This window comes from Toxotes jaculatrix, chromosome 14 (assembly GCF_017976425.1).
Source record: "Toxotes jaculatrix isolate fToxJac2 chromosome 14, fToxJac2.pri, whole genome shotgun sequence".
Classification (NCBI taxonomy): domain Eukaryota; kingdom Metazoa; phylum Chordata; class Actinopteri; family Toxotidae; genus Toxotes; species Toxotes jaculatrix.
In genome coordinates, this window is record NC_054407.1 from 12,444,578 (window position 1) to 12,463,918 (window position 19,341).

The 19,341-nt window shown below is 41.0% G+C and overlaps 4 protein-coding genes across 7 annotated transcripts in view; 2 read left to right on the forward strand and 2 right to left on the reverse strand.

Moving 5' to 3' along the window:
• Window positions 1–3,179, reverse strand: part of mbnl1 (muscleblind-like splicing regulator 1) — a 50,673-nt gene extending 47,494 nt beyond the window's left edge. Inside the window, exons 1-2 of the mRNA XM_041054867.1 lie at window positions 3,123–3,179; window positions 2,697–2,830 (exon numbers count right to left, since the gene is read on the reverse strand). The gene's annotated coding sequence lies outside the window, so the exon portion shown is untranslated. The remainder of the gene's footprint in view (window positions 1–2,696; window positions 2,831–3,122) is intronic.
• Window positions 3,180–3,262: 83 nt separating this feature from the next.
• LOC121193584 (cullin-3-like) lies at window positions 3,263–11,399 on the forward strand. The gene is made up of 16 exons (XM_041055967.1): window positions 3,263–3,537; window positions 5,166–5,363; window positions 5,780–5,893; window positions 7,181–7,341; window positions 7,516–7,630; window positions 7,730–7,958; window positions 8,111–8,256; window positions 8,347–8,523; window positions 8,675–8,845; window positions 8,971–9,078; window positions 9,162–9,286; window positions 9,396–9,492; window positions 9,652–9,786; window positions 9,952–10,138; window positions 10,538–10,683; window positions 10,836–11,399. The coding sequence occupies exons 1-16, from the start codon at window positions 3,478–3,480 to the stop codon at window positions 10,965–10,967; spliced, it is 2,301 nt and encodes a 766-aa protein (XP_040911901.1). The 5' UTR covers window positions 3,263–3,477; the 3' UTR covers window positions 10,968–11,399.
• Window positions 11,400–11,554: 155 nt separating this feature from the next.
• On the reverse strand, window positions 11,555–14,972 carry LOC121193553 (dehydrogenase/reductase SDR family member 12). 3 transcript variants are annotated; one of them, XM_041055910.1, is made up of 11 exons: window positions 14,792–14,828; window positions 14,520–14,705; window positions 13,941–14,074; window positions 13,781–13,863; window positions 13,579–13,674; window positions 13,420–13,501; window positions 13,263–13,324; window positions 13,025–13,129; window positions 12,831–12,921; window positions 12,153–12,290; window positions 11,555–12,015 (listed from the first exon to the last, which is right to left on the reverse strand). In XM_041055910.1, exons 2-11 carry the CDS (start codon window positions 14,573–14,575, stop codon window positions 11,849–11,851), a joined length of 1,014 nt encoding a protein of 337 aa, XP_040911844.1. In that variant the 5' UTR covers window positions 14,576–14,705; window positions 14,792–14,828; the 3' UTR covers window positions 11,555–11,848. The 3 variants fall into 3 exon arrangements, with proteins under 3 accessions (XP_040911844.1, XP_040911843.1, XP_040911845.1); XM_041055909.1 differs by having other exon boundaries at window positions 14,520–14,972; XM_041055911.1 differs by having other exon boundaries at window positions 11,874–12,015; window positions 12,153–12,267; window positions 14,520–14,972.
• ap1s3b (adaptor related protein complex 1 subunit sigma 3b) lies at window positions 14,950–19,080 on the forward strand. 2 transcript variants are annotated; one of them, XM_041055912.1, is made up of 6 exons: window positions 14,950–15,093; window positions 16,583–16,761; window positions 16,922–17,030; window positions 17,252–17,389; window positions 18,123–18,184; window positions 18,346–19,080. In XM_041055912.1, the coding sequence occupies exons 1-5, from the start codon at window positions 15,091–15,093 to the stop codon at window positions 18,162–18,164; spliced, it is 471 nt and encodes a 156-aa protein (XP_040911846.1). In that variant the 5' UTR covers window positions 14,950–15,090; the 3' UTR covers window positions 18,165–18,184; window positions 18,346–19,080. The 2 variants fall into 2 exon arrangements, with proteins under 2 accessions (XP_040911846.1, XP_040911847.1); XM_041055913.1 differs by lacking the exon at window positions 18,123–18,184.
• The last annotated feature ends 261 nt before the right edge of the window (window positions 19,081–19,341 follow it).

Below are 19,341 nucleotides of genomic sequence, written 5' to 3' on the forward strand. Positions count from 1 at the left end.
AAATTCTGCCTCTGTAATCACTTGCAAAAAAAAAAAAAAAAATCAATTACCTCTGCTTTCAAATGCACCACTTTATACTGTCGTCCCTTTTGGCTTACACACTCACATGGAGTGAGGCTTGAGTACATTAGGCCTAATTTTAATTTAAACTCACACTAGAGCACATGCCACCTGCTGGGCATCTTTGATATTGTGTGGCAAACGAGGAAACAAATTTTCAAAATTGCTGTTATGGCGGTTGAAAGGATAAATTTTGTTGAGCCTGACCACAGTGATATCAAAGTTAATTTAACATAGGTTTAAACTGACATCCCTCAGCAGAGTCTTCATTTCTACACTCACAATGCTTTTCTGTCATGTTTAACAGGCAGCATCTCCTGTTAGCTGCCGCTACAGCAGCATGTGGAGCTTTATCTCTCCTTTGCTGAGAAGTTTGTTATCAGCGGACAAACAGCTTACACACCACTCTGTGGAATGGGAGGAACTTAGAGTATGAAATGTGGTGTCAAAACACAGCACAAGTAAACAGGAGACTTGATATTATGCTACACTCAGCTGCTCAAATGTGTGTCACAGTCTGGTCTGTTCCCGGTGCTACCAAGCACAATTATAGACTAAATCAACAAGGAGTTCACAGTGACAAAAACCACAGCACCAAATATTAAATGTAGATGTGTTTTAGCTAACCTCTGTAGGATAAAGTTATATGTAATTTGCCCATGAGATGTAATTTGCTCTGATAGATGCACTACAAGTGACAGGCTCAATTTACAATATTTGCGGCCATAGCTGCGGTTCCTCCTGTGTCAAAACCACAGTTGACATGACGCCATCATAGCTGCCGATATTAGAGAGGATGGTGCCTCAGAAAGGAAATGCATTTAATTTGCTCATCTGAAATGTACACAGTTCTGTAAATCATTGTTACATGACTAGGCTAAGGCTAAACATCAGCTTCAGCTCCTAAATATTATATAATAAAGAAGCTTTCAAGAGGAAGAGGGCCAAACATGAAAACTGAGTAGACAAGTATTGCAGGCACAGGTAGCTTCATACATAATGTGTTGCCATTAAGGTAATGTAAACAGCAGTGGGTTTATTGACTGCCTACTGGAAGTACACCATACTCATCACAGGCATCCACAAGAAAATGGCCATCAACCCTACAGTAGTTGTAGAGGTCCTCCAGGTGCTGAGTGAAACATGGATATCGACAATCAGAAACATTCACTGGTTATATGTTTAACTGCATCAAAAGCTGCATTATAAAACTAAAAGATTCTGAATAAAGAATCTGCAAATAGAGCCCGATACCATCCATCTGCCCAGAAGATGTGGCAGAACACCTCCTTCCAATATGATCTTTTGTATTTGCCTGTAAGGTTGGCATTATACCACTAATCCATACTTATCTGCACATTTGCTCAATGAATCAATTATTTTGTTCCTCTGGTGTTTATGTTTTTGATTTCCACTAGTCTCTATTAATGTCCATGACACATGTTTATAAGGCAGTCTAAAGCAGCTGCCTGTAGTCAAAGGTGATACAGACCTGACGGTTTCAACCAGGAGAGGTCAGTCAAGCAATACTTTTCTCCTTCCTACTCAGTAAGCATGGTGCCAGGCCTACTAAACGCTAGAGAGCAGCAGAGCAGCACCAGACACTCACTGACTTCTCTCTTCAAAATACTGCACCAATGATGCATACGTGTTCTTAATGTAAATCTTCATATATTCCACATTTATACATAAACACACTTTAACACATGCAGTGGCCATCTGATTATTCTGTACACTTATTTCCACTGTGTTATGAGTTAAATGTGCATGTGCAGTTTTAGATTTCATCTTTATATATATATTTTATGCTCATTGAGAAGTAGTCTTAGTCTTAAACAAGAGGCAGTTCTCTCTATCACCTTGACACACAGTTAGACCACAACAACAGGCCTCTTCCAAGTACCTATTGCTGCTTTATGTTGACAGAGTAGATGAATATTTAACAGGAGGAGGGAAAGTGGTAGGCATCAGATCACTAAGAAGAAAATAACACTCTCCCCATCATGTGACCCGACTATCAATAGTTTGATGACAGAGTAGATTGCCTCCTTTGATTGGCTGCTTATTTCTTTGTTGGTCCAATGCTGAGCTTTGAGATCAGCTTTGAATGGAAAAGGAGCTTTGTACAGTGATGGACTGTGTATTTACAGGTCAGATGGGGTCGTGTGGTGAATTAGATGCCTATGAGAGAGACGAAGACAGGGCGGAAACGTGTACGGGTAGCATCATGGACAGCGAACAGAGGCTTATCCAGGTGATCGGCGCGATGCGGTCCGAAATCAGGAAGCTGGAGCTGGAGAACATGGGGTTGAGGAGGAGAGCTGCAGCTCATCTCCGAAAGAATGCAACAGTTCCCATCATTACAGCAGAGTGCAGAGGTAGATATATGTACTATTATAAGCATCATGTATTGTTAAATGATTGGTTGATTGATTGACGATGTTATCCCAGAAATACATTTATTTGACTGTAGTCTAAGTGATAATTAATTTTGAAACTTAAGGTTTTTGTGGCTTTGCTGTAATTTTAAGGTATGTTCTTGGTTTAATATTCTGACAGACCTAGAGTTATTATTCCCAATCCCGCTTTTCTGTATTTGATTAATATACTTGAATGTTTACTTTTTCGTAACTCACCTATTCTTCCCGTTATATTTGTCCTTTCTCTTATTCAGAGAGCGTCGTCATGACAGTGAGAAGATACTCAGTTTTCCAGCCGCTGGTCAGTCATCGGAATTTACAGGTGGACGATGTGAAGAGTGAGAAGTGCACTGGAAAACAGCAACGGAGACAAATAGGATGTTCAAACTGAACGTTTCTGGAAGTGAACAGCGTTATTTGAATATATCTGAACGGTGGTCGTGTATGCTTTCTCAAAAAGGAAGCTAGCTTGATATGGTGTGGCCTGAATTAAATACAGAGAAAGTGTTAACCTAAATCTGCTTACTTTGTACTTGAAACAAAACAGTGAAGTCAGTCACCGAATAAAGTCTTTTTCTTTCTGGTCAATATTTTTTTTACGTTCAACCAGGCAGAGCTGTTATTAAGTCTTAAAGTACTTACATTATTTTCGTCGAAATATTAATATCACGACGACGTAACCGCTCTGATATGAGTGAGCGGTTAATGTCAACCTGTGGAGTGCACCTGTCTATGTGGTGACCTTACCCTCGCGAGATTTCGGCGTTGCGCAGTGGAGTACAACCGTCCGCCATCACTGCATACAGGCTAACATTAGCCAAAAACCACTGGGAAGAGAGCGAGTGACAACAACATAACAGACACACAGACCGACCTAGTTCCCAAAGGGGAGGTCACTGAGTTTCCCTGCCGCTTTCCTGGCATAGAAAGCATACTAGCAGCTGCCTTTCATGTAGTCTTTAAGTCAACTTAGAAACGAAAGTCGTTCTAACTAATCATGTCCAACCTCAAAGGCGGCACCAAGAAGGACACCAAGATGAGGATACGAGCCTTTCCTGTAAGTATTTACCGGCTCTGTGAGCGCTGAGACGCCAACTGTGAGACTCGAGGATCGGGGATGACAGGTTTTTATGCTAGCAACTGCCTGCTAGCTAGCTGGTCAATCGAGAAAAACATGTCATTGTCAGGTGAAAACTGCTAATGGCTGGACAGATCGTCTGAAGCACATCACCCGTGTTATCAGCTGTTTATTCAACGTTAGCTAGTTTCTCGGTTTGAAAATGGGGAGTCATCTGACGTGAGCTAACGTTAGCATTTGTAAGAAAACTTCAGTGAGAGCCTAGCAAATAGTAGCTAGCTGAGTAGCAGGCCTGAATGCTAGCTGACTTGATGTTAGCCAAGTTGCAGTTAGTCAGCCAGCAAGTATCATTACGCTATGGTAACGGCAAGCTCTTCTGGCTGTTGGTATTTCATTGCAGCACGGATTTGGTTTAGGCTGTTAAATATGGCAAATGAAACATTAACACGTACTGTTTGCCTGAGACTTAACGTAACTTCAGCCTAACTTGAGACTACAGTAAACATGCCCAAGGTAACTTAAATAGTTTTTATGTTGTTGACGTTGTCAACTCAGCTAGCTGCTGCTGTTAGTGACACTGTCACACAATGATTTCATCACCATTATGGTATATTATGCAGTCTTCACCAAGCCCTTGCGACACCGTTTCATTCCTTGCTGAGATTGTTTCTGTGAAACAGGTTTGTGAGTGGGTGTCTTGCAGAGTGAGTCAGTGAGCAGATGAGTGAGTGAATACAGTTAATCCTCTCTCAGATGTTAAGCTTACATGCAGGTGCAAGACCAGCCACCTAGACCACAATGAAGCCCCTACCAGGTGGTCGTAGTCACTATAAAAAGAAAATTTAATTCAAGGATGAATTTGAATGGATCCTGTTACAGCTTTTGTATTTCTCATACTTACTGAGACATGCTCACTTTGTGATCTAAAAAACATTTGGACTTATAATATTGAGTTGGTCAGGAATTTGGGAAGGTTAGCTGTCAGGCTAGAGTTACTTTTCTCTTGGGATGCATCCATGCAACATTTCACTCTGGATACCAATTCTGATGCCTCACCTCAGAGTGCCTGCTGGTATTGATTACTGACCTGATACCAGTGCGTAATTTCCCCCCGTTTTCACAGTGATTTGTTGGTGGGTTGTTTGGTTACTGGTGTCAAGTAGCACTCCCTTGTCTTTGGGCCTGTGAAGCTTTTTATGCAGTGAGCTAAAGAAGATGTCATAGTCTTCGTGGATTCTGGTCTGTAACAGAATTTATGATGCACATTGTTTTGTGTTCTGTAGTATATCGGTAGCCAGCATATCACCACATTGTCAGTATTACTACAGTGCCAGAATTGCTGTTCCTTGACTGATGCTTGATGCTGACAGCCCACTCATCTGAACTTTCCTTTTGCTCTGTGTATGACTGCAGTAACCAAACCAAAAGCTTTATCACAATCTAAACAATACAGTGTGTAGCTGCATCTATCTTCTTGATATGAAATTGTTTTGTTATGGCTCCTTTTCTGCCACATGGTTGACGGAAATTATTTCAGTGATAGTGGGAGTAATGAAGAATAGACATTTTTTCAGATAAACACTTTCATCTTTCTTGCCCCTCCTCAGATGACAATGGATGAAAAGTATGTGAACAACATCTGGGACCTTCTAAAGAATGCCATCCAAGAGATCCAGAGGAAGAACAACAGTGGACTAAGCTTTGAGGAGCTGTACAGGAACGCCTACACCATGGTGCTCCACAAGCATGGGGAGAAGCTCTACACAGGCCTGAGGGAGGTCGTCACTGAGCACCTCATCAACAAAGTAAAGAAATATTCTTCTCTAATGCAACTCTTTTTTTTAAATCTGTAATTTATAGATCATTGAGTAATAGTAGTATGAGAAAAGAAAGAATACAACTGTTTTTACCATTACCATTGAGTGTCACTGTCTTTATATTCTTTAGGCTACTGTCTAGTAAAATTAAAAAATGTAAAATTGTCTATTATAGGCGAAGACATTGATGTAAACCTGTTAACAGCGATGCACCTGCTTAAAGAATGTTTAATTACATTTGTAACAAAAAAACAAGCTCATACACCTCTCTTCTACCAAGCATTAAGTATACAAGTGGACTATGATGGGAATATTGATAATACATTTCCTAACAGTCTCCTAACAGTCCGCTCTTTGTCATTGCCCTTAAGACCTGACCTGATCTGATCTGTTTCTCTTCTCAGGTACGAGAAGATGTCCTTAACTCTCTAAATAATAACTTTCTACAAACACTGAATCAGGCCTGGAATGACCATCAAACTGCCATGGTTATGATCAGAGACATCCTCATGTACATGGTGGGTAGGCTGATGTGTGTGCCTTGCCTTCTGTCATACTAAGTAAATAATACTGTTGTTGTAGATTATTTACAAAGACCTTTACCACCATGCAGTGGTGTTTTTTTAATGTCTTGTCAATAAGAATAGACGACAGGTTATAGGTTTCTCTCATGGGCTGCTTCTCCCTGTGAGTGAATTGTGGTGTTTGTTCTGTGTCATGAATAATTTTGTCCCATTGAAGAAATGGCCTTTTGTGTCCAACTGTGGCCAGCCTTCACCTACATCATACTCTGGACTTTGATTGTAAGGTGCTGTTTCATTTGGGGGCCTAACAATGAGCCTCTGTTGCTGTATTTATTTGTTTTGTGGGAAAACTGGCAGGACTAGTTGATTTACTTTAGCAGCCCGCAGCAGGTCCAAAGTGTTTGTGGAGTTGTGTGTGAGTGAGCGAGCCCTTGAGATTGGCACAAGTGCAGGCTAAACAATGGCACTGTCGGTACAGAGACTACACAGCTCCCCTGGGGTTCTTTTGTTCTACGGTCTCCTTTTTCCTGTCCTGCTTTACCCCGGACAGTTGGCTTTCTGTTGATAAACTACTGCAGACTCACAGCCTGCTGCTGCTGTTACCTGGCTGCTGACCTCTAGTGAAGAGCTAGACAGACACAGCAAGTGTGACTCTGCTGTTCTCACCAGGTCTGTTTATCTTGTCGCAAGTCACTGCCTCTCTTCAGGCTCTGGAGACATTATTTATTTGTCTAGGAGACATAGGACGCTTTATAGATTTTCACACGCCGTTCATTCATTTTAATGAGGCCTGAAAGCATGTGTGTTTTTTATGCAGTACTGTAATATAACAAATGCAAACTCATCTTCTCATTTATTACTGTAATTAAGAAAAATGGCATCAGAAAACCAAAACCCATAAACTCATGTAAGAGGTTGTTGAAAGTTGGCAGGACTAAAAATCAGTGCTAAAGCAAGTCTTCTTGTAATTTCAAGTATTGTCCTGAATGTTTGTTGTTTACTAAAAACCACTCCTTGTAATTTGGCCCTGGCTAATATTTGTATTTTGAGTCTACCATTTGTCAGAGTTTGTTAGAGTCAGTATATTTATGCCACCTTGAAGAGGTGCATGTCATAACTATTTTTTCTGGGAATGATTCAGACACCAGGCGCTCATTTATTCTGAGGCTTTCATGATCTTATAAAAGCTTGGCATATTCAGCCCATGTGAAAAGTATATATTACTTCTTTCCATGCATTCATTATCTGATGTCCTTTTCACCCTGTTCTCTCGTCTCCCAGGACCGGGTCTATGTTCAACAAAACAATGTGGAGAATGTGTACAACCTCGGCCTCATCATATTCAGGGACCAGGTGGTTCGCTACGGCTGCATTCGAGACCACCTACGGCAAACGTTACTGGACATGATTGCACGAGAGAGGAAGGGAGAGGTCGTAGACAGGTGTGCAGGAGTGCTCCTTCACTGTTTGTTCTTACAGCTGATTATTTTAACTGCAAGCCTTCTCCAGGATGCCACCTTTTTTGGTTATTTTTTAAGAAAACCTTATTATTGCCATATATTTAAATGTCATTTTATTAATTGCTAATATGGAGGCCTTACATTCATTCATTGCAGAGGGGCCATCAGAAACGCCTGCCAGATGCTAATGATTCTCGGCCTGGACGGCAGGTCTGTGTATGAGGAGGACTTTGAGGGCCCTTTCTTAGATATGTCAGCTGAATTCTTCCAGGTGAGTCTGAGTGAGTTGTAGGTTTTCTTGGTGCGTTTGTGTATTTGTAACAGCAGCAAGTCTTTGTAACGACACAACACACAATATCTTCTCTTTCAGATGGAGAGCCAAAAGTTCCTAGCGGAAAACAGTGCCAGTGTCTACATAAAGAAGGTAGAGGCCAGAATCAATGAAGAGATTGAGCGGGTTATGCACTGCCTGGACAAGTCTACGGAGGAGCCCATCGTCAAGGTGGTGGAACGGGAGCTAATTTCTAAACACATGAAGACCATTGTAGAGATGGAGAACTCTGGCCTTGTCCATATGCTCAAGAATGGCAAGACAGAAGGTAAAAGCACTGCATTTTCCCCTGCTTTTAATTCTAATTTAGAAATCAAAACAAGCGTTATCACCGAGGTGTTTTCTTTTTTTCAGCCTTTCACCTGCACTTTCATTTGTTTCTCATTACTGTTTTTTTTTTCCACAATGTCTTCCTCTCAGACCTGGCATGCATGTACAAGCTGTTCAGTCGTGTGCCAAATGGCCTGAAAACAATGTGTGAGTGTATGAGCTCTTACTTAAGGGAGCAAGGCAAAGCTCTGGTGTCAGAAGAGGGAGAGGGCAAGAACCCTGTGGACTATATCCAGGTATGCTGGATCAACAGTGAGTCCAAAAAGTGTATGCTTTTGTTGAGTGATGTAGATTATGTCAGCTCTTTGTAATTTCCTCTTCACCAGGGCCTGCTAGACTTGAAGACACGATTTGACCGTTTCCTCCTTGAGTCGTTCAACAACGACAGACTCTTCAAGCAAACCATAGCTGGCGACTTTGAGTATTTCCTCAACCTGAATTCCCGCTCTCCAGAGTACCTGTCACTCTTCATTGATGATAAGCTCAAGAAAGGAGTCAAAGGGGTATGTGGCTTCTTTGAATTTTATTTCAACCTGCATAGTATATAGCATAGCAAATACTTCAGAACTTTTTTTACGCTCTGCAAGAAATTTATTTCTTTTACGTGTCCTGTACATTTCCTCACTCCTTTTCCACCCGGGTTTATTTTACCAGTTGACAGAACAGGAGGTGGAGTCAATCCTTGACAAGGCCATGGTGTTGTTCAGGTTCATGCAGGAGAAGGATGTGTTTGAAAGGTACTACAAACAGCATCTGGGTCGCAGGCTGCTCAGCAACAAGAGTGTCTCAGATGACTCAGAGAAGAACATGATCTCTAAGCTCAAGGTAAAAGGATGAGGAGGTTGTGGATGTTGTGTTCCTCATTCTATCGCCTTCTCTGTTCATATTGCCCTGCCTTCCCCCTGCCGTCTCTGTTTCAACTCATTGCTCTCCATCTTTCTCCTTTGCAGACAGAATGTGGCTGTCAGTTCACCTCAAAACTGGAAGGGATGTTCAGAGACATGAGCATCTCCAACACTACCATGGATGAGTTCAGGCAACACATACAAACCACGTCGGTAAGGCAGTCAGACACACTTTCCAAAAAAAAAACCATAGTAAACCATAGTTGTTGTTTGAAACTTTCTTGCATCTCTTTCAGGCATCTCTAAGTGGTGTGGACCTCACAGTAAGAGTCCTCACTACTGGCTACTGGCCTACTCAGTCTGCAACCCCCAAATGCACCATCCCCCCTGCTCCTAGACACGCCTTTGAAGTCTTTAGAAGGTAATGCTCTTGAATTTACTCAGATGTTTTACTATGCAAACAACGTGGGGAGGCTCAATAATGTTTTGGGTGGTTTCTACAGAACTTGATCCTGGATTTTATTTTCCAGGTTTTACCTCGCTAAGCACAGTGGCAGACAGCTCACACTGCAGCACCACATGGGCGGGGCAGACCTAAATGCAACTTTCTACGGAGCTGTTAAAAAGGTAGGAGCAAAATGTTAAAGTGCTACTTTTACAAGTCACAGAATTCAAGATGTGGTATTGTTTGGTATTGAAAATGGGAAAATGTGTTTTCTTCAAGGCAGTTGTTATAGTTTATAAGGCTATTGTCTCGATTTAATATCCCTTCCACTTTACCTGCAGGAGGATGGTTCAGAACTGGGTGTGGGAGGTGCCCAGGTGACAGGCTCTAACACCCGGAAGCACATACTGCAGGTCTCCACCTTCCAGATGACCATCCTCATGCTCTTCAATAACAGAGAAAAGTGCACTTTCGAGGTGGGGACGCAGTGAAGCACCTTCATCTGGCTATCTTAATCTCTGTAGAGGTTATTTTTACTTACTGAATGACTTCCACATGTCGTTCTAAGTGAGGACAGTTTTACAATAATCTGTGTCCCTGTCTTTTTACAACCTTATCCCCTGTTCTGTCCCTGTCTATAGGAGATCCAGCAGGAGACCGATATTCCTGAGCGGGAGTTAGTGCGAGCGTTGCAGTCTCTGGCCTGTGGGAAGCCCACACAGAGAGTTCTCACCAAGGAGCCAAAGTCCAAGGAGATTGAGAACGGCCATGTGTTTACAGTCAATGATCAGTTTACTTCCAAACTGCACAGAGTCAAAATACAGACAGGTGGGCAAAGTTTGTGGACAACACATACATCACTATGATGAGCTGGAGTCTCAGCTATGGGCCAGCCTTTCTCCACTACTGTCTGCTGCACAATGTATTTTTGGTCAGAGGGTTTCATTTCTGGAAATCTAAAACCTGATGCTGTGAATTTCTTTCTACACTCTACACTAAGTGGTTTGTTAAAAACGTCAGGTCATCCTGTCATTTTTAACAGAGATATGAGAATGCTGTTATTTTATTACCATTCAATAATTAGTGTCAGAATATGAGCAGAATATCACAGTGTCATGTGTCAGCCTTTCAGAAACATAGATAAATTCTTTCCTCTCTGCTAATATGAAAGGTTTGTCTACATTGTCTCCTCAAGCCTCATCTTGTCCCTGTATCCTTCTTTCTCAGTTGCTGCTAAACAAGGTGAATCAGACCCTGAAAGGAAAGAGACGCGGCAGAAAGTAGATGATGACAGGAAACATGAGATAGAGGCAGCCATTGTCCGAATCATGAAGTCTAGGAAGAAGATGCAGCACAATGTCCTGGTGGCGGAGGTAAGGAACATTAATTCCATTAATTAGTCCATTAATTTTCCATCTTCTCCACTTCCTGATCCCAAAACTTCAGAGAAAAGTAATTTAAAGTGCAGCCTCTAATACTAAAATGCTGCAGTGCTCTTACACACACTGTAACTTTGTGCCTTCAGGTGACTCAGCAGCTCCGGGCACGTTTTCTTCCCAGCCCTGTGGTAATCAAAAAGCGTATAGAAGGACTAATAGAAAGAGAATACTTGGCGAGGACGCCAGAGGATCGTAAAGTGTACACCTATGTTGCGTAGAAGACAAACTACGGACAAGAGGAGGAAGAGACTGGACGGGGGAACGGGATTTGTTTGTTTTCTTTGGACTGTTGCTACGCATGGACTGGAAGTTTCTTTTCAAGACAAATTCTGGGAACCTGATTCTTCATCCCTTACAAAAACACAGTAAACACTCATAAATGGGGAATAAAATGTTGGCACAGAAAAAAAAAAATCCATCAGATCTCCTAGATGATTTTTAAATCAGGCCCAGTCTTCCCAATCCCTGTTGAGTTTTAAAGTGGATGAATCCAGCTTCAAGCTTTTCACTGTTTTACCCTTGTAGAGATCAAACTTGCAAAGAATCCCTTGGGAAAAATGTGAATGCACCACATTATTTTTTTGTTTCAATACTGTATAAAAATAATAAAATTATTAAAAACAGCAAATGTGGATTGTTAAAAAATCTAAGTGAGTATTGATGCTCCGTAGTTTCTCACAGAAACTCATCTATTACATTTGTCTCTCACATGTCAATATGAGAACATCTGTTTTGTCCAGGCGCTGAGTCCAAAAAAACTGAAATTGCTCCTCTTAAAATTTATTTTATTTTATTTTATCACCTTGATAACAGACATGCACTTTTTCACATGCATTCAGTAACTGCTATTGATATACTCAATTTCAAATCAATAGTTTATGACATTTTCAGTTAAAAAAAAACAGACCACAGTTTATATCAGGTGACACTGAGTAATGAACTGTTCTAAAAGCTGCCTTTGAAAAAGAATGGGCAGAATTAGGAGCAACATAGGACGAAATATGACTAATGTGTCACATCACATACTTTCAGTATTTGCTCTTACTGTGACCTATAATTTAAAGACATGGTACAACAGAGGTATCAGTCATATCAGAATTTAGACAAACTGAGGTGTGGAAGGGCTCAGGGGACCCTTAAGCTCTGGATTAGGTTGTGACTGAACAGCTCTGGCCAAAGTTTCCAGCTGAGTCATGAACCTCTGAATCTCTTGAGTAGAACTGTGAGTCCAGGCCAGAGGCAGGTGGGTAGGAACAGGCTTACGATCTGCAACACAAACAATCTGTCAGAGCAAGTGACAACAGATGATGATAATGATGGCGGCTGAATTCACAGAGGAAAAAAATGAAAGGAGCATCTCTCTTGTTGCATATGAGGAGCCTGTCAGATCTCATGCTGCCCACCTTGAAAGAACTGCCCGCTGCGTGTTCTGGCAGCAACTCTAGACAAGGCCAACCACACAACAGTGTCGGCTCCTTGCTCTACACTGCGCAGTCTCTCCCCCATCATCTGGTGGAACTGAGGCATTGATGTGGAAACAGCTTGAAAATGGGGGAAAAAAAAAAAACTGAACTATTGCTGTTTTTGCACAGAAGCCAATGAAACAAATGGAGCTATGGGTTTTTACCTAGTGTTACACCTAGTGTTTGAAAGAAGATTTTCAAGGTAAAATGTAGTTGTCAAAACACAAACAAAAAAAGAAAATATTTTGGTATTTTATCACCAAAAAACATGAGTGTGAATGTAAAACTTTTTTTCCTCTGCACATGCAATTGCTTACTCATCTCTATTATCAAATAACTGCAAAATATTAAAAACAAAAATGGTTCATAGCAACTGTAAATATTATGGGTTTCCATTTTGATATATTTTTCAAACCAATCAAATAATTACTTGTCAATGTAGCAGAGAGCAGGTCCTGTTAAATGTGAGCAAAGCTTTAAAATAAAAGAAAAAAGAATCGATGACATGAACTTCTATAGTTTATGAAAAAAATGCTGTTTACTTTTGAAGAACAAAATAAGAACAGAAGGGACAAAAAAAAAAAAAAAACAGCAGTAATAAGTTAAATGAGTCAATACCTGGCGTATCTACCCAGCCTGGATGCATCACAGAGAAGTGAATGACAGGGCTGGCCATGGCCCACTGTTGTGTCAGCACCACCTGCTGTCTCTGAAAAGAAACAACACATTGCTCTCTATCTGTCTCACCTCAATCTTCTTCATGACTTTAAATGAACAGATCTCCTGATCTGGATTACATCTTCCTCTCCTACCTTGTTCTGGGCGTAGACCATGACGCCGTCAAAGTAGCCCTTCTCTGACTGCAAGTCATCAACTCGGAGTTTCTGGACCAGCATGCCACCCGAGGACACAGTGATCTAACAGGCAGGGAGAAAAGGGTCACAGTGTGCTTAGACAACAGCCACTATAGAACAAACAAAAGTGGCATTATGCCATCCACATGATGCAGATGAGCACTTTCTTTGTGTGTATTTGTGCATGTGTTCCTACCACTCTTGGATCCCGGCTCTTCTGTAGTAGTGGCATGAGAGTCTGGGTAAGAATGTACACCCCTAGAGAGACGGAGAAAAGCTTTAGCCTTGATTTCACACTTAAAACTGATATCTGCATCATGACACACTCTCGGACCATTGGGATCAGGTCTCACCCATAGTGTTGGTGGCAAAGTTCTTCTCCAGTCCCTCAGAGTTTACCTCTCTCTTGTGCACCATACACCCTGCATTATTTATCTGTCGTGAAAATCAACATCATTATCAGTTTAGAGAAAGATATGCGATGAAGACTACAAGAGACTGGTGACACCTACCAACACATTCAAGGATGGGTACTGCTTCTTGAAGGCCTCTGCAAACTCCCAGACTTTGTGAGTCTCTGACATGTCCAGGATGTGGATATATACCTCCTAAAATAGCCAAATGAATTATTGTTCTTTCTCACAAAAAAATTGATGGGATTCATCACTTTTTCCATATTTAGTGTCAGGCATGTTTTTGACAAACAACACTCACCGTATTCCCAGACTCATTGATGATGTCCGCCCTGGCCTCTTCTGCTTTATCTTTGTTCCTACACACCATGTGGACTGTCCCACCTGGAAACAGACCACAAGGCTTTATTTTCAATCAATGCAAAGTGGACGCCAGGGGGTATTAGCTCTACCATGCTTACCTTTCTTGGCTATTGCCATGGCTGTTGCTCTGCCAATTCCACTGTTGGCCCCAGTGACCATAAAAGACCTTCCCACAACGGACACATCCATGTCCTTTGGATCAAAGTCTTTAGACGCTGCCTCATATCCCTTCCTGAGGGTACATAGAAAACACACTAATCAAAGTGTGCCTCAGAGTTAAGGATGGAATAAGGCAAAAAAACACAAATTTGACAATCTTCACTATTTTTCTTTCTCCACATTTTAGCTCCAGTTGGGTCAGGTGATGTCAATGTCATCCTCAACACTCATCAGCTGTCAATGGAACTATTGTAAGTGTGCATAAAGGCCAGTTTGTGTGGTGATGTGTGCCATACAGTGACCAGACCTTTGATATTCCTCTGTTTAGTCGCCTTTATGCTTAAGTAAATGACATGAAATGCATTTTTCAGACAATAATCTCTATATTTGGATAGTCAACAAGCTGGAATAACAATACAGAGTATATATGTAGAGTGACTGAGATTCCCAGAGCATCGTCTGACAGCATTTCTCTGTTTGACTGCACATCTAGAGATAAATACCAAAGTAATACTGACCTTGTATATTGGTGGATTCCGTTCAAAAACCAGATGGCATTTCGGTACACAGACATGTTATCAAGTAAACAGCTATCCCAGAAAAGTGCACCAGCTTGTCAGTCCTCGACCAACCACTGTGACAGATCAGTATCACATGAAGCAGGCGGAGGGGGTGGACAACCCTTTTACTGCTCTCTACCGACCCTGCATGGGAATAACACTTAAAACGCTCACCCTGGCAGTCAAGAGTGATATGAGTTAAAGTTTTATCAGCTCATTCATTAAAATACCTTGGGCAAACCACGCCGTAGATCTTTAAAGGTTTCGGATGGGCTGCCGGTCGAGCGCGTTCATGTCATACAAATCTACGATGACCAATCCAGATGCTTGTGAGGTTTGGTGACGCTTCCTGCGGGCACCGCTCCTCAGGCGGCCAGGAGGGCGGAGTTAACCAACTTTATCGCTGACTGGAGTGGAAGACGGATAGATATGTGTTGAGCCGCGCTTGCTGACCCTTTGTGAGGGTTTAAAGTGCTTTTTTTTTTTTTTATCTGTTGATAGCGTTTATAGCTCTTGGCGCGCCATCAAAATGGTAAGTGTTTGTTGTTGTTTTTTCTGCGCATGTCTGTAGCTTTAAAGTAGCGTCAGCCTGCCCCGACTATTCACCTGTTACACCTGTTGGCGTTGACAGGTAGCTAAAGCTAGAAAATACACATATACCTCGCTTCCTTTTACTCTGAGGCCTGTTTGTTTTTGTCAGGTCGCCCAACAGCAGCGGTATTTGGTTTCTGTTGTGTTTTTTTTTTTTAATTGTATGTATCCCTTTTGTAGGGACAGTCGGAAGTAAGGTGTACGCTTCCTTAACCGGTCCCCTCAGTAAAACAGGTTCCGTCACTTTCCATGGAGTCCGGCCCTACTGGCGGTTTAATTCTTTCCATATTAATTTGCCTAACAATGCTGATACATGGGATGTGCACCTGGAAGTACCAGTACAGGGACTGGTTGTAGGCCTACCGTTTTTCTAGGCTACAATATTACTCAAGTAGTTCTGATAACTTTCCTCCAGTTGTATGTTTGTGTTATGTTTGTGTCCAGCTTCCGTAAAGTAAATAACAGGTTTGTCCTCTTTTTTTGGAGACAGTTGACATTTCCCTTAAATTCTTACTGTGGAGATTCCAAAGTTGTATGTCAATATTGTACATCAATGTGTTTTTTTAGTTCTATCTATCTATCTATCTATCTATCTATCTATCTATCTATCTATCTTTCTATCTTTCTATCTAGAAGAGCTTAGAAGAGGAGGAGGAGGAAGATGTTTGAGTATAAGGATACATTTACAGACTTTTAACTATTTAGACCAACTCTTTCTTTCTTTTTGCAACACAGCGTTTGCCAAGATATTATGCACAGACATTCAAGACAAGTCAGTTTTATTTGTATAGCCCCAAATCACGAATCTCTCTCAGTAGTTCAACACAAGACACTCTCTATCTTTAGACCCTTAACCCAGATAAGGGCAAATATGACCAAAAAAAAAAAAAAAAAACCCAACTCATTCACTGTTATAAGCCTCTCTTACATGGACAATAAGAGGAAGGCTTAAAGGAAATAGTGTGGCAGTGTGGTCCTTGTAAAAGTGGAGAGAAAGTTAATGTCCATTTTGATATGTAGCCAAATCTTTTTCCAGTGGAAGGAAGCACATTCTCCAAACATCCGAAACCCAACTCCTTGGCTCTCTTAAAAATAAGAAAGCAAACTTCAAACTACCTCTTCCTCAGTTGTTTGTTGACCTTCACATTTCTGCCTGTCAAGCCTTTTTTTTTTTTTTTTTTACCCTTTGCTGATGGTGTTTGGTAAGTGGAGTTACTATTTAATGAGCCATGACAACAGTAGAACACTTGTTTGACCCTTGGTTTGTGTGTGTGTGTGTGTGTGTGTGTGTTGGAGGGTAGTTAATAATATCCTATGGAATGGCAGTGTGTGTGGACGTGTGTGTATTTGTTTATACGAGTAGCCTCCACTGTCCATGCGTGTGCATCATGATTGCCCCTTTGATCCTGCTCTGTTGTCTGTGTTGTCAGATGCGCTTCCTGCTGCTCTTCAGTCGCCAGGGGAAGCTGCGTCTGCAGAAGTGGTTCACGCCCATGTCAGAGCGGGAGAAGAAGAAGATCATCAGGGACATGACCACCATGGTGTTGACACGGCAACCACGCACCTGTAACTTCCTGCACTGGAAAGACCTTAAGATTATTTATAAGAGGTGGGTGCTGCCCCCGCATGTTTGTATAACCTGTTTAAATTACTTTGTGTTTTTCAGCAGCAAGACCACCCATGTCTTTTTTTTTTAAAGATAGCTACTGTGTATAATTTATTCCCATCAGTAGCAATAGATAACCATCAGTTGTTCACCTTTCCTTCAGATATGCAAGCTTGTATTTCTGCTTGGCCATAGAGAACGAGGAGAATGAGCTGCTAGCCCTGGAGGTTATTCATCGCTATGTGGAGCTGCTGGACAAATACTTCGGCAATGTATTTCACGGTTTTTCACCTTCTTTTATTCAGTATGGAAGTGCAATGCTGAAATGTAATGGCAGCTTAAATCAAGGGCTCATTACCGGAGTCTGCAGATGTTATGCTAAACAGCAATTTAATTTTAAATCTGAAAATTTACATGTGTAACTAAATTCTGCAGCGTGAACTGTTATATTTTCAAAAATAACCAATATATTCACCATCATCCCTCCTCTCAGGTGTGTGAGCTGGACATAATCTTTAACTTTGAGAAGGCCTATTTTATCCTGGATGAGTTTCTGATGGGAGGGGAGGTACAGGAAACCTCCAAACAGATTGTGAATCGCTCCATCGAAGCATCAGACATGTTACAGGAGGTGAGTTGCCGTGACACACGCACACATAAACAAACACTTGTACACAACACAAGGCGTGGCTTGCATCTGTGGTGTGAGCATGTAACATCTGTTGCATGGCTCAGTATAATTAAAGAAATAGTGACATGTTTTGGAATGTAGTTTAGAGGTGATTATATCTTCTCGGCTGTGGGGGAACTTAGAAAAGGTGCCTGAAGTTGATTTCTTTATATTTTGCTAAACGACAACACTTATCACGAATGTTGTATCGAGCTGCAGTATGGGAACTTGTTTCAGTTTGTTTGTGTGAGTGTGAACTTACCGGCAAGCGTCACAAGTTGCCAGTGTCATAATGAGTTCAATTAACAGAGATGCTGCTGAGTCCCTGGTGTGCCTTTGTCTTTCTCATAGCTAATAGACTTGTGGATATTAGCTGTTGCTCCTTTTTCTTTTCTTTTTTTCTTCCCCTCTGTGTGTGAATCTCTCTCTCTCTCTCTCTCTCTCTCTCTCTCTCTCTGCCAGTACTATTGCGAGTGAGAGACAGATTTCCCTGGAATGCGGCGTAGATTTTTAGTTTTTTTATTTTTGGCTTACTCTTCCCGCTCTCCCCTGTAGGTCCGTGGCTCTGTGTGGTACCGTAGTTTAACTGGGTGTGTTGTTCCATGCTTTTGAGTAGCGCTAACTAACACTTTTACTCTAGAGTTGGATTATGTGCAGTGTAGCCTCCCATTCATTTTGACCATTATCGCTTCAGGATGACAACAGTGAGTGGTATGAGGTGGAGCTGTTTGGATGACCTTGAATATGGACAGAAAGGTTAGATGTTGTGCTTGTGTTAGTTACCTATCATGTGTTGGTGTGCTTAGCACTTAATAACAGGTGATGTTAGATGTGTGCCTGTGAATATTAATTGTATTATGATGCCTTTTTAGACTAAGAACCTGATTTTGTTTTTCCCTGTTTGTGCCTTTTTCTAGACCATGGAGGAGTATATGAGCAAACCTGCATTTTAATCCTTGGAAAAGGGGACATAAAGGGGAGGAATACAGGAGACAAATGTACTGTACATGAGTCAAAGAAGTTTCTGAGTGTGGAAATGGGATTAACTTTGATTCTAGCTAACATTTTCAAAAGAAGAAATGGGGCGTACTGAATGTCAGTCATATAACTTCATTTGAGGTTAGGTTTAATATTTGTTCACAGTCATGCATTCAAGTGAAGGAGGGGGTGGGGGAGGAATGTTTTTACATTGATTGCTGAGATTAAAATGTAAATGAAGTAGAAACAGAGGATCGGGGATATGAAAATCATAGCGATGAAGTGATTTTAGATTTACAAATTTGTTGCATTTATACTTAAATCACACATTAATATGTAGGAAGTGAATAGTTTCCTTCCAAAAAACACCATGGACTGATTTTGGAAAAAATCTGTGAATCCTGTTATTTCAAAATACAAATTTCAGTCTCAAAAACAACAGATTTTCAGGGGAGTTAAAAGTATTTGCTTTTATATCAGCAAATAACACATTTTCAATTAGTCTAATTATGATAAATTTCATACTGTTTTTAACTTGTAACATATTACCTGTGCTTGGGATTATTACTCAGTAAACGGAGCACTTGCTAGTGTGGGTGTGAATATCCCTATTTTTCATTATGTGAAATTTATGATGTTGGAGCTTATGATTAAAATATGTCTTTTGATAAACAGTCTGAGTAATCATTTTTACCATGATTGTATAAATTGAGGCATTTGATATCATTTGATACTAAGGATCAGCATGATTAAAAATGTGACATGATTTCATTCTCCTAAACCATTTCCCCTTGCTTCCTCTGATTATAAACCCAGGCTGTCTATGGTATGTTTATATGTATATATTTATTTTAATAAGGCAACACAACTCAGCAAGAAGAAAAATAATACAGCTGATGCTTTATTCATCTGTGATTCATCACACGTTATTGAAC

Excerpts from the sequence above, each read along its gene's own strand:
- LOC121193584 (XM_041055967.1), top strand. The coding sequence starts at position 3,478 with ATGTCCAACCTCAAAGGCGGCACCAAGAAGGACACCAAGATGAGGATA. Across the intron at positions 5,894-7,180 it reads GAGACATCCTCATGTACATG|GACCGGGTCTATGTTCAACA; the intron begins GTGGGTAGGCTG and ends CTCGTCTCCCAG. Across the intron at positions 9,493-9,651 it reads TCTACGGAGCTGTTAAAAAG|GAGGATGGTTCAGAACTGGG; the intron begins GTAGGAGCAAAA and ends CTTTACCTGCAG.
- LOC121193553 (XM_041055909.1), bottom strand. The coding sequence starts at position 14,575 with ATGTCTGTGTACCGAAATGCCATCTGGTTTTTGAACGGAATCCACCAA. Across the intron at positions 13,502-13,578 it reads ACCCATCCTTGAATGTGTTG|ATAAATAATGCAGGGTGTAT; the intron begins GTAGGTGTCACC and ends TTTTCACGACAG. Across the intron at positions 12,016-12,152 it reads CAGCGGGCAGTTCTTTCAAG|ATCGTAAGCCTGTTCCTACC; the intron begins GTGGGCAGCATG and ends TTTGTGTTGCAG.
- ap1s3b (XM_041055912.1), top strand. Across the intron at positions 16,762-16,921 it reads CTTAAGATTATTTATAAGAG|ATATGCAAGCTTGTATTTCT; the intron begins GTGGGTGCTGCC and ends CCTTTCCTTCAG. Across the intron at positions 17,390-18,122 it reads CATCAGACATGTTACAGGAG|GATGACAACAGTGAGTGGTA; the intron begins GTGAGTTGCCGT and ends TTATCGCTTCAG.